Raw genomic sequence first — 16,814 nt, 5'->3', positions numbered from 1 at the left:
GGACGTGGGGAGAGAGAGCCTGACCACCACCATCTTGGCTAATTCGCTCTTTCCCTCCAGATGGCAACGGAACTGACGGATGAAAAGATGGCCCACGTCAGCTGTCATCAGGAAAGCGCAGATCAACACTGCAGTGAGACGCCCCTGCACACCCGTGAGGTCCTCGCCAGCCTGGGGCGACAGCAGCCCCATCCCCGCCCGGCAGGAACAGGAGCCACACAGGCACCGCAGACGACGGCTCCTTACAAAACTGAGCATCCTCCCACCCAAGGTCCGGCAGTCTTGCTTCCTGGGTAAATTCGCTTTACCCAGATGAGTGGAAAACATGTCCACGCGAAGACCTGAATATGAATGTTTATAGCAGCTTCATCCATAACTGCCCAAAGCTGGGCGTAACCAGGATGCCCTTCCGTAGTGAGTGAGTAGACAGACTGTGGTCCACGCAGACAATGGGAGACCACTCAGTCATAAAAAGAAACGCGCAGTCAAGCCACAGCAAGGCACATCAGACACTTAGATGCACACGACCGAGTGGAGGAAGCCTGTCCGAAAAGGCTACACACCGTGTGACCCCGGCAGAGGTGAAACTGCCAGGGACGAGGGGGAGGGCGTGGGGTGGACAGGCAGAGCGCAGAGAAGTCTCAGGGCCGTGAACCGTCCCGTGTGAGCCTGTGATGATGGACACGTGTGGTGCCCAAGCGCCCAACTGCACAGCGCAGGGCGAAGCCTCACGTCCACTGCGGACTTTACTCGGTGTGCCAGCACCGCGTCGTCCACTGCAACAGCTGACACGGGCTGGTGCAAGACGTTGACAGCAGAGGAGAGTGGGGACGGCTGGACGGAAATCCTCTATGCTCTCTGCTCAGTTTTTCTGGAAACCTAAGACTGCAAATAAAGTCTACTGGGTTTTTAAGTCAATGATCTTATGATGGCTGAGCAGGCCCACGCAGGCAGCTCTCCCATGCCCTCCCTGACCTCACCAGCCAGCCACTACTCTCCCCCAACCCACAGTGAACTGTGCTGTTCCTGGAATTTGCCAGCCAGGCTCCCGCCTCAGGGCCTTCGCAGAGGCTCTTCCCCTCGCCTGAGACTCCCTTCTCCCCGACATCCAGGTCTCACCTTTGCTCACATACATTGTCTTTGCTTAGATGTCACTTCCTGGTCCACCTCCCTACCGACCAGATGCAAAACTGCATCGCCCACCTGCGGGCACCCCTGCCCCCAGGCTTCTCCATAGCTCCCACCACCTGCGGGCACCCCTGCCCCCAGGCTTCTCCTAGCTCCCACCACCTGCTGGCACCCCTGCCCCTAGGCTTCTCCATAGCTTCCATCACCGGGTGGCACCCCTGCCCCCAGGCTTCTCCATAGCTCCCCACCCCTGCTGGCACCCCTGCCCCTAGGCTTCTCCATAGCTCCCCACCCCTGCTGGCACCCCTGCCCCTAGGCTTCTCCATAGCTCCCACCACCTGCTGGCACCCCTGCCCCCAGGCTTCTCCATAGCTCCCACCCCCTGCTGGCACCCCTGCCCCCAGGCTTCTCCTTGGCTCCCACCATCTGCGAGCACCCCTGCCCCCAGGCTTCTCCATAGCTCCCACACAAACACGTGACGTGATCCACGTGCGTGCCCAGAGAGCCTCCTTGCACATGGAGCACACATCTCCCACGCAGAGTCCGTGTGATGAGGGCCAGGTCTCAGCACCTGCATACAGGGATACAGGCACTGAGCATGTTATGTCAGGTGAATCAATGGTCACAACTTCACTGGCACTAGAGTCTACTCATTATTTGCGGCTTCCCTGGTAGCTCAGACGGTGAAGCGTCTGCCTGCAATGCGGGAGACCTGGGTGCGATCCCCGGGTCGGGAAGATCCCCTGGAGAAGGAAATGGCAACCCACTCCAATACTCTTGCCTGGAAAATTCCATGGATGGAGGAGCCTGGTAGGCTACAGTCCACAGGATCGCAAAGAGTCGGACACGGCTGAGCAACTTCGCTGGCACTAAGGCCAGCACCTGTGACTCGACTGGGTACCAGAACCACTTGGGAATAGCTTCCAAAAGTGAAGGTGAGTCACGCCAACATCACCTGGAGCCAAAGAGGAAGGCAGCTGGTGTGACGCGAGAGCTGAACATCCGGCCCAGGACCCATGCGTTAAAAGCGCACGGAGATACACTCACCGTAGCCAAAACGGCCCAGAGACGCAAAGGCCAGTCTGGGTTTCAGCAGAGACCCGTAAGCCCTTTCTGTCGAGGCTGACGGATGCATCCTGTTACCGAAGGCTCTGCCTGAGGCCGCCCGCCAGCCGCCGCCCTGCGCTCCGAGGGCGGCCAGCACGGGCTCCAGGCTCCGCTCCCCTCCATGGGCACCAGGCCTCGGTCAGCCAGCTCCCTGTCACTCAGGATGACCGCTGACTCCAGGTAGGGCCCATAAGCAGCTGGCCGGCTCCCCCAGGCCTCGCCTCCCACCCCCCGCCCATGGCCGGCACGAGGATGGCTGTCCAGGAAACCCGCGTGGGGACAGGCTGCTCTGTGCTCCGGTCCTAAGCCTCACCGGGGAGCTGGAACACGCTGACGCCGCCCTCCCGGAATCCCAGCCTGGGCCGGCTGTCTCATCTCGCCGCCGCCCACCACGTCCCCTTCCTTCGGTCCCTCCCTCCCTTGTCCCTCAGTCTGAGCAGACCCAGTTCCCGGGCCCACGGATTTGGTCTCCTCCCCTCAAGTTTTGAGCCCGTGCAGTACGCTGGACTTCAGTTATTCTACATTTCAGCTCGGTAATTTCCACATTTCTTTCGTTACAAGTCCTCTTTCTTTGCTAAGATTTCCTAGCTTTCCGTTTGTTTCAAAAGAATCTGTAATTGTTTTCTGAAGCCTTTTTATGAGGGCGGCTTGAAAACCCTTGTCAGGGGATTCCAGTCCCCTTCACCTGAAGGAGATGGCCCCTGAAGGTCACCTCGGCAGTACAGTATCATCTAGAAAAGCCGCGTACGTGACCGCACTTGGGTGGCGGGGTTGCCAGAAACTGTCTTCTCCGGTATCCAGTGACAACGTGCACTTTAAATTGGGCTTCGTTGTGCAGTCACTAAGCTGTGTTGGGGCTCTTTGGTAACCCCATGGACCGAGCCTAACAGGCTCCCCGTCCATGGGATTTTCTAGGCAAGAACACTGGAGCACTTCCTTGTCCGGGGATCCTCCCGACCCAGAGGTCGAACTCGCATCTCCTGCACTGGCAAGTAGATTCTTTACCGCTGAGCCATCAGGGACGCCTTCTTAATTGGCTGCTGAATTGAAAAGCACAGACTCCTCAGCAGTGGTGGAAAGCCAGCAACAAGCCACGGACCCCTACAGACCTGCAGAGAGAAGGGTCCCCGGCCTAAGGACCCAGGCCCACCACCCGTGGGAGGCAGCAAGAGGAGCCACGGCCCTGCGGACTCCCACACTGAAGCGCGTTTTCACCTGGAGCTGGACGCTGCCCGGCCCCAAGCCCACAGCACGGCTGCTCTGCCTCTCCCCTTAAAAGCCTCAGTTTTAGACAGAACTCTTACCTACAAGTCTCTCTTTTGGTAGCTTTTAGTGACTCATCCTCTTATTGAGCTACAGGTCCTCCCAACCCTAATATGAATATTTCAAGGATCCTGCCTTAAGTGCCCTGACTTAAATAAAATAGTCATCAAATCACAAGCATGCTTCTGAGCTTGGTCTCTTAATGGAGACTGTGTTTCTCTTCTGTTTTATACAAGAATTTCTAGAAGTAAACAGACAGGGGAGGAATCCCATTTTGCAGGTAAATTCCAAGTGCCCCTTCCAATCCAAGGCAGGATTTCTTTCCAAGTGCTCTACCGCCACGTTTCAAGGCTCCAAAAGCCCACCGTGAAGCAGCCTGGGGTCCGCTCCGCTCTGAACTGAAAAGCACTAGGTTAGGACATTTCCCAAGCACAGGGGTGGGGAGCACACCAGGTCAGCAAGCAGCCCACGCTCACCTGTGGGGAAGCCCCCAGGGGCTCACACCTTGGTCCCCTGTGCTTGCAGCGCCGTGCATGTCATCGGGCTGGCCCCAGGTTACACCACCGCCCGGCCGATGAGCTTGGGGGCTGTGAGTGGTCCTGAAATGTGCCCCCTGGACCTGCAGCGTCAGCATGTCCTGTGCACCCATCAGAAATGCCCACCCTCCGCAACCTGGACTGTGACATCAGAAACTCTGGGTGGAGCCCAGCAGTCTGTGTCTTCACAAGCCATCCAGGAGGTTCTGGGCACACTCGCGTGTAAGAACCATGTAACCACCTGTGCCAAAGGTGCAAAGCGAGGAACCGCCACCGAAACACAGCTACTGCCAACTGCGATGTCAGCAGCTTCACTCGTAACTTTGATGTAAAATTGTAAACATTTTTATACAAAAATTCATTGTTGAGCAGCTATGCTTCCAGCTCTAAGAAAAAGGAAAAGGAAACCATCCCAAGCCAGAAATTTCAAGGCACAGGCTCCTCAGCGGAAGTGAGAGGTGGGGGAGAGAGGGAAGAGATGACTTCCTGCAACGTCCTTATCAACGATACTGTCCCCACCACGCACGTGCACGCTCAGTCGTGTCCGACTCTGTGTGGCCCCACGGACCGCAGCCCACCAGGCTCCCCCATCCCTGGGACTCTCCAGGCGAGAATACTGGAGTGAGCTGCCATCTCCTCCTCCAGGGGGGTCTTCCTGACCCAGGGATCAAACCCACATCTCCCGAGCCTCCTGCACAGGCAGGTGGACTCTTTACCACGAAGCCACTTCGTCCTCTCAAAGGAAAAAGACTAAGGAGGAAAAACAACTGATGAGCCCCCATCCCCCACACAAGGAGACAGACTGGAGGGTGTGGGTTTATTGCTTTGAATGGGAAACTGAAGTGAAGTGAAAGTCCCTCAGCCGTGTCCAACTCTTTGCGACCCCGTGGACTACAGACAAGAATACTGGAGTGGGTAGCCATTCCCTTCTCCAGGGGATCTTCCCAACGCAGGGGTCGAACCCCAGTCTCCCGCATTGCAGGTGGATTCTTTACCAGCTGAGCCACAAGGGAAGCCCAAGAATACTGGAGCGGGTAACCTTTCTCTTCTCCAGCAGATCTTCCCGACCCAGGAATCGAACCAGGGTCTCCTGCCCTGCAGGCAGATTCTTTATCAACTGAGCTACAGGGAAGCCCTTGAATGGGAAAAATAACACCCAAAAGCTAAACATTGCTTACACTCATTGAGGTTGTTTAGGGACAGTATTCCCAGTAAACACTTGACTTACTTTCATCTCCCTTCATTTATTATAATATGTAACTAATTGGGAGTGTTTTCTACATGAGAAAGAGAGAGCAAGGCCCAGGAGAGATGTGCATATATTCACAAAATTATAAAACAAATATCTTTGACTTCAACCTGAACTTCCTAAAAACTGTACACTGACATCCCCAAAAGGCCTTCCCTCCAATGGATCTGGATTCTCAAACGTCGGCAGCACGTAGAGACAGCCTAGAGTAGCGGGTTCTCAACCACCCCTATCTTTACCTAAAAAGCCATTCCCTCACTGTAAAATGAATCAAACCGGGGAGATTCAACACCTGACGTGAATTCACTTATGATAAGAGAGGGGTTTCCCTAGCACTTCAGTGGCAAAGAAGCCACCTGCCAATGCAAGACACGAGTTCAATCCCTGGTGGAGAAAGATCCCACATGCCGCGGAGCAACTAAGCTCAGGGGCCACACCCCATGAGCCCGCGCCCTAGGGCCCAGGACCCGCGCCTCCTGGGCCCGCGCCCGGGACCCGCGCCCGGGACCCGCGCCCCCTGGGCCTGCGCCCTAGAGCCCGAGAGGGGTTGGTGGCCCGCACCCTAGAGCCCGGGGGCCCCCGCCCCCTGGGCCGGCGCCCTGGAGCCCAGGACCCGCGCCTCCTGAGCCCACGTGTCACACCACAGCAAGAGAAGCCGCCACAGTGAGAAGCCTGGGCAGGAAAACTACAGAGTAGGCCCCGCTCGCCGCAAGTAGAGAAAGCCTGCATAGCAACGAAGACCCAGCCCAGCCGAAAGTGAATGTTAAATTTTTAAAAAGAGATTTTCAAAAAAAGATAAAACAAATTGATTTTTTTTTTTAAGTTGTAAATCTCAGAGGGGCTCAGACTGACCACTGCTCAGCCTCAACACACTGGCCGGACTTGAGCCCATGTTAAAACATGTAGGAAGTGAGGGAAAAACCACACAGATATGTTTCCCTGAAGCCACTGAAAGGAACAGAGTTTTCTAAAGTCTCCTTTATCAAGAAAAAAAAAACTGCTGAAGGTCAACTTCCTCTTAAGAAGATTTCCTACAGTTGATGAGCATCAGGCTGTGAAAACCCACCCCAAGTTCACGCATCCTCAGATCCCACGGGCCCCCACTCTCTCAGCCCCACACTCTGCTCCCCAACCTCCAGGTCCATGCTGCCCCGGTTCCAACAACATCCCCTAGCCCCTACACTCAGCCCCTCCCCGAGCACAGGTGCCCTTGTTCACACCACTGACCACTAGGCTGACTGCTCTGGGTCTTCCCCCCATTTTTCCTCATCAGTCTAAGAGGATCATCAATTCTGTGGAGCCTTCTCAGAGAATACGCTTTGGGTTTTGCTGTCTCCAGTAATTTTCTGCTTTCCACGTCACCGGTTGGTCATCGAGTTCTTCTTTATTCTGTTTTGCCTGTTGCTTACTTAGGGTTTAACTTGCCTTTACTGTTCTAGCTCCTTAAGATGGCAGCTCTATTCCACCCCACAGAAGACTTAAAGCCTGTGCAGGGTGAGTTCCCGCTCACTCCCGGAACATCAGTCTAACTATTTATAAACAGGATGCCTGAAGACTCACACCCAATTAAATAGTTACTGTGAGTTATCTGAAGACCCAGGCTGGGCTTGCGGACAAGGCAGTTACTCGGGTTCAATCTACATGACCGTGTTTGGTCAGAGGTCAGAGGAAGGAGAAACAAAACCTTCCTCCCCATTCCTCTTCCAGAGATGAAGTCTGGGAGCCGCTCGGCTCCAGGCTCTCCCCACCCAGAGGCATGGCTTCAGAGCGTGCTGCCCTCTGGAAGCTTAACCTTTGCCAAGAGGCTGCTGAGAATCTAACCCCGTTCTATTTATGGGCCTTGTTTTCAAAGGAAAGAAAAATGCCTTAACAAATAGAAGACCCACAACCAGAAAACTTCACGTTTCCATGAGAAGAAATCTGCTACGCACGTCGCTGAGCAAGGCAGTTTCTCCAGCGCCGCAGAGAGACAGCCCTGCGGTCACCAGAGAAGTGGAGGCTGAGGGGGTGTGTGTTCCCACGCCTCTGGCTCCTCCAGAAGGCCAGCAACCCAGCCTAGGGGCCAGGACGAGGCCTCCCCAGCTCCCAGCTTTCTGTCAGAATTCCTACAGCATTCTTCACAGAGTGAAGGACGAAGTCATAACCTTTCGGTATGCATTCCTGGATCAGGAAGATCCCCTGGAGAAGGGAATGGCTACACACTCCAGTGTTCTTGCCTGGGAAATCCCGCAGACAGAGGAGCCTGGTGAGCTGCGTCCATGGGGTCACAGAGTGGGGCACGACTGAGCGACTGACCACACAGGCACACACAGAAAGCAACAGGCTTTTTTCAGAAAGTCTATATTCCTGACAAAAGCCTCCTGAACAAATTTACTAACTTCAGCTGGAGTTAAAAGTCCCTTGTGAACTTATAAACAATGGTGTGTCAAACGTTTTAATCAGATCTTTTTAACAACTAAGATGCGTCAGTTACCCAAAGTATATTTTCCTCTAAGACATCACTGAGCCTAAACACATTATATTTCAAAAGTCAGAAAATTAATTTGCCCGATTAAATTGAAGTAATAAAAAAAAATTTCAAGTACAAAAAAAAAAATCTCTTATGAACTTAGGCCATCTCAAGCTCAGGGAGTCGGTGGGAAAGTGTGTTCCCAGCAGAGACTTAGCAGTGAGACACTCAGGATGGAGGGGAAAGGGCCACCACAGGCCAGAGGGTTTGCAGATAATCCAAACCAGGCTGTTCTAAGGATTTCTGCTTGACTGCTAAAAAAATCATGCTGCCAGAACACGACTTCTGCCAGGAACTGCGACTTCAAAGCAAAACTGGACGCCAGGGCTCCCACTTTAAATAAAAGCATTAGATGTAAGCAGGGAGAGGCTTCCAGTGCTACAGTTGTTTGGGTTCTGAATCGCATGCACCTTCTTTAGAGAAAAGATAGGGACCTCATCGGTTCCTTTCTAAAGGCTGCTCTCGGGTAACAGCAGTTACAGTCACGCACAAAACACCACTTGAGCTCTCAAGCCGTGTACCGCGCCCACCGCCACAGGAGGCTGCAGAACAAGCAACCACAAAGCCTCGGGGGCCGCTGCAGCAAGCCTGTGCTTTGGTCCGCGGGGCCGTGCGCAGCTCGCCTGGGCTCACGCGGCAGTGGGGACCTCTGATCAAGGTGGCAGCTCTGGTGACCTCACCTGGACTGGCCCATGAATGGGCTCGGAGGGCTGCAGGTAGGCCCAGGAGGGTTCAGCAGGCACAGCTGAGCTCTTGGCCCTGTGGTCTTGCATCCCGCAGCATTTGGGGCCCGGGATGGTCCCGGGTGCACACAGGCTCTGAGAGAGCATGGAAACACACCAGGCCTCCTGGGAACTGCTGCCTGCCCCTGTCTGCCACATCCGTTACCAGAACAAGTCAAGGTCAGCCCAGATGCAAGAAGGGAGGAAACAGGCCCCACCCCACCCCTCGATGGGAAGAGCTGCAGTGTGACTTGACAAGGGCTGAGGAGCGTGGCTGCAGGGGCGCAGTGAGGAGGGGGCGGGGGGGCCTCCTCCGTAACCTACCATGGCCCTTCTCTAATCTGTTGCGTGCCCTATGAAGCTGACCTCCGTGGAGGCTGACCTCTATGCCCCATTGCCCCAGCAGTCCTGGAGACCCCATTCATTTAGACTACAGTGTGAATGACTCCCCCCAGGCTGTACAGTGCTCAACCTACACAGCCATATGGTGCTGCCCTCAGCGAACCTGCCTGTAAAATGATGAGTCTGGGCAGCATGGTGCCTTGACAATGCCTCCCACTGAGAATTCACAAATGCTTTACACTTCAGACCCTACGGTCTCTCTTACGACTTCCTGAAAAGGCAGCACAGAACACACGTGTGTGTGTGTTTCCACATGTATGATGGGCACACTAGCATGCACACAGTAGGAACATAACAAATACATCAGTTACATATGTTGACATTGGAATGAAGATTAAAATAATTCTGAACAAATGTGTTGGAAATGTACAAACATCCCACCCCTCTTCCTGGATTACAGAAGTATCCCACAGAAGCAAGGCTGAGAACTACCAGTTTGGTTCATAAAACGAGAAATACAGGGCCAAAGTTAGACAAAGAAAAATAAGGAAACAAATGATCCAACCCTAACTTGGTAGAACTGAGGAGGAGAGGAAACATCAGAAATCGTACCCAGGACACACACGCCCAGGACAGCCCGGACGCCCTCCCAGTGCAGACACAGGGGGCTGGCGGGCCTCACTGCCCATCTGTGGCTCTGGGCCCTTCCCATGCACGAAACTCTAGACGCACGAAACCCGAGCCCCCAGCCAGCCCTCTGGCCCCTCGGGCCAGCAGCTGCGTGAGCTCAGCAGCTGCGCGGGGATCTTCAGCTAAGCAGAGGACCCAGGAACCAATCAGTGGTCCCACCGCCCCAGACGATGGCATCCATGAGGGTGAGAAGGAAGGGCCGTTTCCTCCAGACAGCAACGGTCAACCTTGACTTTCTCTCTCTCTCACCCTAGGAGCAGCCCTCCTGGCCCATGAGGCCGTTTCCTCCAGACAGCAATGGTCAACCTTGACTTTCTCTTTCTCTGTCGCTCAGTCGTGTCCGACTCTTTGCGACCCCATAGTCTGTAGCCCGCCAGGCTCCCCTGTCCATGGGATTCTCCAGGCAGGAATACTGGAGTGGGTTGCCATTTCCTTCGCCTGGGGATCTTTGCAACCCAGGGATTGAACCCACGCCTCCTGTGTCTCCTGCACTGCAGGCGGATTCTTTACCCATTGAGCCATTGCCGCTGCTGTTGCTAAGTCGCTTCAGTCGTGTCCGACTCTGTGCAACCCCATAGACGGCAGCCCACCAGGCTCCCCCGTCCCTGGGACTCTCCAGGCAAGAACACTGGAGTGGGTTGCCATTTCCTTCTCCAATGCATGAAAGTGAAAAGGGAAAGTGAAGATGCTCAGTCGTGTGTGACTCTTAGCGACTCCATGGACTGCAGCCCATGAGGCTCCTCCATCCATGGGATTTTTCCAGGCAAGAACACTGGAGTGGGTTGCCATTGCCTTCTCCAATTGAGCCATTAGGGAAGCCCTAATCTTGCTTTTAGGAGGAAGAAAGTCAGGCTCAGAGAAGTCGGGCAGGTTGTCCAAAGTCACACAGCAAATGGACAATTCTGGAGCACATCCTGGGACCACCCCACGGTACAGGTCCCACGGGCAGAGTGGGTCTTGGGAAGCGCTGGGCCTCCCAGCACCCGGTGCTGCCCTGGGCAGAGGTGAGCTCCCAGACGGTGTGCGGGACCCTGGCTACCTTCTCCTGACCCCCGTGCAATGCCAGCCTGAAAGTCTAGAGACAGTCCCACCAAGTAAATTAATTACACACACACACAGACACACATAGACACACACACAGACACACACCCACAGACACACACACACACACGGCATTGTTTTAAATCTCAGCTTAGATGGATTCTGAGTGAACTCAGGGTCCGAAGGCCCAGGAGCCCCAGCAGAGCTTAGCAGGTGTCAGAACGAGAGCTGAACACTTGTCCGTGGGGGCGTCCTGCGCAGGGCCACCTCTCTCGGAGACTCGTCCCGGGACCGGCTCCAGCGCCCCGCTTCCCTGCCGTTGCCCCGCCGCCAACCTGCGCCTGCACACGGCAACACGCCGCCCCTTCCCTCCCGGGACGCCCGCGGACGGCGGCAGACCTAACCCTGCGCTCTCGTCCGCGTCCTCCGTGGCCGCTCATGTCAGCGGCCTTCCCGCCCTGGCTGGTGACCCCCGAAGCAGACGGGGGCGCAGCCGGGGCTCGGCACACCGCAGGGCCTCGGGGTCCCCCCGTGAAGCGGGGGCCACGTGGGGCCACAGCAGTTTAGCCACTCGGGTCGCTCAGTACTTTCTGGAAAGGAGACGCATCTGACGGTGGGCTGCGCTTAGAGAAACGCGGGAAGAAGGCCACCCCGCTGCCACGTCCATCCATAGCACGAGGCCCCAGGAGAACACAGGCCGCGCCCTCCCGCCCCAGGGCCCCGGGGACATCTCCCCGGACAAAAGGCCAGGCTGCGGCCCTTCCTCAGCGCCGGCAAACCCAAGTCACTCCGCACGTGTGTGCCTGTGCGTGCGTGCGTGCGTGCACGCGCTCGGGAATGCGGGCATCGACACCCCAGCACTTCCAGCGTGCCTCCCGGGAGATGACGCGAGGCGGTCCCAATTGAATGGAATTTAGTTGTGTCTGCTTTGTTCTGAGTGAAGCAGCAAGCGCAGTTATGGCCCCTCTCTCCTCTGGTGCTGAGTAGTATCTGAAAGTCTCTGCTTCAAAAGCAGATGTTTCTTATGACAAAAGGAACTATCCTGAAATCTCAAGCAGTTTCATTAGAAGCAACTCAGTATAGCAAGTAATACCCTCTGCAAACTTTAAAGATGTTTTCTCCTTACAAACACAGGAAGTCACGCGTTCTGGAACCTTTCCCTCAGAGAGCTTCACCCATGATGACCAGGTGTTTGTGGCAGCTACAGGGCACGGGCTTCCAAACCAACTGGCCCGGAGTAAGGTCCTCACAGTACCCCACACTGCCGACCACATCTTTCTCAGGGGGCCAGAAAAAACACACACTTCTCCAGGTGGATGCTCAGACCACTCTCTGTCCAGTGGCCACTAGGACTATATTCTCCTTCTACCCCACCCCAACCCAGAATCTCAAGAATGAGCAGAAAGCAAGTCAGGAATCAGTTCCAGGCAAGAATCCTGGAGTGGGTTGCCGTTTCCTCCTCCAGGGGATCTTCCCCACTCAGGGACTGAACCCGGGTCTCCTGCATTGGCAGGCAGATTCTCTACTGCTGAGCCACCTGGAAAGCCCCGATCACAGTTTGGGGAAATAAACACCATACTCTAACCCACGCCTCGGAAGACTCAGCAGAGGCTGGACAGCCCAGAGCGCGTCCCTTCCAGCTCCCCATTCCCCAGCCCCTCTCCGTCTACACCGGACATTCTTTCTGACTTCTCCCTCAGCCCCACACTGCTCTCGTTTTTAGAATTATGTCTTCTCCTGGACTCAAAGCCTTAAGAACTTGTTATGCCGTCTGTTTTGTCTCCCATGGCACCTTGCACCTACAGGCACGTAAATACTTAATAAGCTGATTTGGTCAAACTCACTGTGCAACCTGTTATGGGTTGGGTCATGACCCCGGAAATTCATAGGTTCCAGCCCCAAGCCCCAGGGCAGAATGGGACCTTATTTGGAAACAAGGTCATTGCCAATGTAAACAGTCAGTGTTATTCTGGGAGGGCAGCCCTCATCCACTGACCCGAGTCCTTATGAAAGGGGCATCTGGACACAGTGGAGACCCCAGGGGGTGCTGTGGGCAGACTGGACCTGTGCTGCCCCAAGCCAGGAACCAGCAGAGACCTCGGCGGGGAGGGAGTACAAACCCCTAACCCCTGCAGAGGGTGCGGCCCTGCCCACCACACCGTCCCCAGGGTGTGAGAGCGTGCAATCCTGGTGTGTGAGGCCGGGTCTGTAGGTCTTTGCTGCGAAGTCGCAGGAAGCTAACACACAGCCCAGCGGCTCCCACGAGTCTGAGTGCACACCACACCTCGGGCACCGGCAGGGCCACAGGGCAGTGTGTGTGACTCCACAGATACAGGTGGCGAGAGGGTCCCCTGGCCACACTTGGTGGCTTACGGTGTGTGCTGTGTTCCTGGGCAGAGAGAGAGGGAACCGGGTCCCTGAGTGTTTGAATCGAGCAGCATCACCTGCAGCAGTAACAAGCGACACTGAAGCAGCCCAGGGACGTCCCTGGTGGTGCAGTGGTTAGGACTCCACACTCTCACCGCCGAGGGCCGGGGGTCACTTCCTGGCGGAGGAACTAAGACCCCACCAGCCACGAGGGGCATCCAAAAACCAGGTAAGTAAGTAAGTAAAGCAGCATTTCATGACTCCTATTATCCGAACGTGTCTTCCTGGTCGTACAGGAGTTTCGGAGGTTGGGGCATGACAGCCTCTCAATTTCAGCCCCTCTGACTACATGGTTCAGAGCCGATTAAAGTGTTACCTAAGGAGCTAGGTGCCCAGACGACTCCCTGGACCCTGCGGCCTCCGTGTGTTTCTCATCACGGGAGGAACGAATGGCGGAAGCAAACAGTGTGGGCAGGGCAGAAAAGCATCCTGGCTGTTACCAGACAGAATCAGAGCAGCAGGGGCTCACCCAGGGAGATCGAGGAGACCTCAGAACACCCACTGTTCTCTCCCCTTCAGCAGAGAGGACCCCCTCGGCAGCCACAAACTGCATGTCTCGCCTGAACCGCTCCTGGAAAGTTTCTGAGCCCCTCCTGTCCCCGTCTGACCTTCTGCCCAAAGAAAAGCAGAGACCACATGAAGGGAACCTCGACAGAAAGCTTCGCAAAGCGAGCAGAACAATCTGAACCGAGATGAACTTCCCCTTGTTTCTTCACCCTCTCGCCGGCCCCGAAACAGAACAAAGCTACCGAAGGCACGAAACACTCTGGGACATGCTTTCCTAATGAAAGGCACATGGGCAACCCGAGCCGCCCCAGCACTCTTCCCGCCTCTGCGCCACGCTCGCCTCCATCTGACGGCTCCTTTCACATGTTGTGAATTTGCAAAAAGTTAAGTTGCAGGCTGCTGACACCCCGTTAACCAGTCTTCCATGTGTTCGTGTGGCAAGCTGGGGTCGAGTCAAGAGCCTTTCGATCCCCTGTGAATACCCGGCGAAGTTTCCAAACGTTCCTTTCTAAGGAAAAGCAACATCCTCGGCCTGGCGTTCCCACACTGGGGTGAAGGGTGCTCAGCGTGTGTGCTTTCTGGCAAACAGGAACATTCTCTGGTGTGCACGCAAACATGGGAAAGTTCAAGTAAATAACGTGCCTCAGGAAATGGAAAATGCTCATGAAACTTCTGAAACCCAGGGTTTCCAGGGGCGGAGAATGGCTAATATTTTACTCCCCAAACCTACCTTTGTACCACAGAGAAGTGGTCGCTGTGTCTATAATTTGCGACTTTGACGTTGAACTTGCACTGTGGCTGGGTCCCTCTAAACAAACCAGTCGGGGCCTCGGGGCGGGGGGCGGTGATAAAGGGTGGCTGCCCTATAAGAAGTTCCCAAACGACCGCAGTTTTAGAGCATGTTGGGTTGTTTCCGTTTGGCTTCTGCAAACTAAACATGTTAGCCATTCCTCTCTTTGTTGCTTCCGAGATGAAAGGAGTGCTACAGTTTTCTAAGAAAATCTTTCTAGTTTAAAACAGAGTGATTCTTGAAGTCCACCAGTCCATATGAATGCAGTTAATATGCCAAATAGCATATGCATTGATAATGACATGTTTTTAATCAAACAGCCTCTGAAGTCTCTTAAAGCTTTACTCTTAGAAATGGAACCGTTTTTTATATAAGCCTGTTTTGGTTAACTTAGCATGCATTTCCAATGCTTCTCAACATCTGTCTCTTATTACCAGAGGTCCTGATATCCAGATGACAGCAAAGTATTCTGAGTGCCTTGGAAGTTAGTCTGCTCTTTATTCCTGTCTTGAACCATAATTTTATTGTGGCACCAGGTTTGCTGAGGAGCAACATTTTTACTCCCTGGACAGACAGGGGGACAGTCTTTGTGAAATGCAGCTTCTGTGTGGCACCCTGGATGGGAGGAGAGCTTGGGGGAGAAAGGATACATGTGTGTGTGTGACTGAGTCTCTTTGGTCTCCACCTGAAACTATCACCGCATTGTTAATCAGCTATATTCCAATAAAAACAGAAAGTTTAAAAAAATACTGTTCCAAGTAAGAAAATACCCGAAACTAGCATGTGTACACAATTCAGATGAATACAGTCTTTTCTGACCTTTCAAATGTAGTGCCAGAACATGCACAGACTTAAAAGAGTCAACGTTTTACTTTGTAAAGTCACCTAATTAACATTTCATTGTTAGCAAACTGATACTGTACCGTTGGGGCCAATACACCCTATTTAAAAAATTAAAGAAAATTTCCAAGTTATGGTGCACTTTAATATCTACATTTAAACCTGGTAAGAAACTGTTGATCTTAAGATTATGTATGGGGGATGGAAACTGGGGTAAGATTGTAGTGTTTCTGCGACACGGGGATCCACCGCGTTTAAAAGCGCCCTATCGGTTCGGCCGGCCCTGCTTTGTCAGCTGAGCCAGGGGAAAGCAAAGTTGAATCACTCAGAGCAGCGGCCAAGGTTCACACTCCAGCCGCGACGAAACCGCAGGTCACCGAGAAGGGCAGCGGGTCTGCGGGACTCGGGATTCTGTTCCGAACCAGGGATGAACCTGAAAATGCAACCTAGGACTTGCGGCCGGCCCTGAACAACGCCAGGGCTTCCCGAACCCGTGTGCGGTCCTCCGGGTTTGGAGACAGGAGAATTCTTCCCTGGGGAGGTCAGCACACCATCTCCCAGTCCAGCTCTCCGCGACTGATAAATGATCTTTTAAAAATGCAACTGGTCAGCGAACCAGAGGCCGAAAGTCTCACACGATACCAGCAACAAAAGCTGTTCAAACAAAGCCGGGGAGGACGCCCGCGGGCGCCGCAGCCCGGTTTCGGCTCAGGTCGCCCGGAGCGGCGCCTCCTCCTGCGGGCGGGGCTCCCGCGACCCCGGCCTCCTCGGGCCGCTCCCCTCGAACGCGGCCCCCGGTCCCCGCCGACCCCGCACACAATGGCGCCCCGAGCCCGGACGGGATCCCGCCGCCGGCTCCGCGCGCCGCCCGCGCGCCCCCCGCGCGCCCGGGCCCGCGCACAAAGGAAGCGCGTGGGCTCCTCCGCGCGCGCGCGCGCGCGGCCACCAGGTGCGGGCGCCGGCGACCCCGCGCCCGCGCGTCTCGGCGCACCCCGGGCCGCGGCGGGGGCGGGGGGGGGGTGGCGCGCGGCCTCCGTCCGCGCGGGGCCTCCCGCCGCCCGGGCCTCCCTCCGCCCCGGGCCTGTCCGCCGGGGGTGCGTGCGCGGGCCGGGCCGGGGGGCACTCACTTTCTCGATGGTGCCGGGCAGCAGGCGCTCCAGCAGCCTGCAGAGGACCACCCCATCCTTCAGAGACGCCTGCAGAAAGCCCTCCGGGTCCGAGATGGTTTTCTTGGGCGACTCCAGCACGCCCAAGGTAATGAGCCACGTAACGGTCTGCTCGGCGGAATTCATCGCGGCGGCGCGCCCGGCCTGCCCGCGCCGCGAGCGCGTCTCGGCGCCGTTCACCTCGGAGCGGCCGCGGCCCGGCCGGCTGCGCCCACCGCCCCCTCCTCCCGCTCGCCCATGGAGAGCCCGGCGACGGCGATTGGCTCGGGCGGCGCCGCGGTCCGGCCGGCTCGCGCTCCCTCGCGTGCGTCCTGGCGGACTGTCAAGCGCCTTTTCATTAGATGCACATGAACCTGCGGCGGCCGCCGGGCGCCGCCCCCGCCGCCGCCTCCCGGCCCCCAGCCGCTGCCGCCGATGACATCACCGCGAGCAGAAGAAAGACGCCGCGCCGGAGCGGCCCCGCGCCCCGACCCAGGGCCGCCCGGACCCGAACCGAA

At 55.9% G+C, this 16,814-nt stretch overlaps 1 protein-coding gene across 5 annotated transcripts in view; it reads right to left on the bottom strand.

Annotated features, from left to right (window-relative positions):
- The window catches only part of ARHGEF7 (Rho guanine nucleotide exchange factor 7), a 101,040-nt gene extending 84,597 nt beyond the window's left edge, over positions 1 to 16,443 (bottom strand). For all 5 annotated transcript variants that reach the window (XM_068984521.1, XM_068984522.1, XM_068984523.1 and 2 more), the window contains exon 1: positions 16,279 to 16,443. In XM_068984521.1, coding sequence (XP_068840622.1) covers positions 16,279 to 16,443 — 165 coding nt within the window. The remainder of the gene's footprint in view (positions 1 to 16,278) is intronic.
- Positions 16,444 to 16,814: the final 371 nt, after the last annotated feature.

This window comes from Capricornis sumatraensis, chromosome 12 (assembly GCF_032405125.1).
Source record: "Capricornis sumatraensis isolate serow.1 chromosome 12, serow.2, whole genome shotgun sequence".
NCBI lineage: Eukaryota > Metazoa > Chordata > Mammalia > Artiodactyla > Bovidae > Capricornis > Capricornis sumatraensis.
Note: the sequence above shows the minus strand (reverse complement) of the source record. Positions and strands in the feature narration are given on the sequence as shown.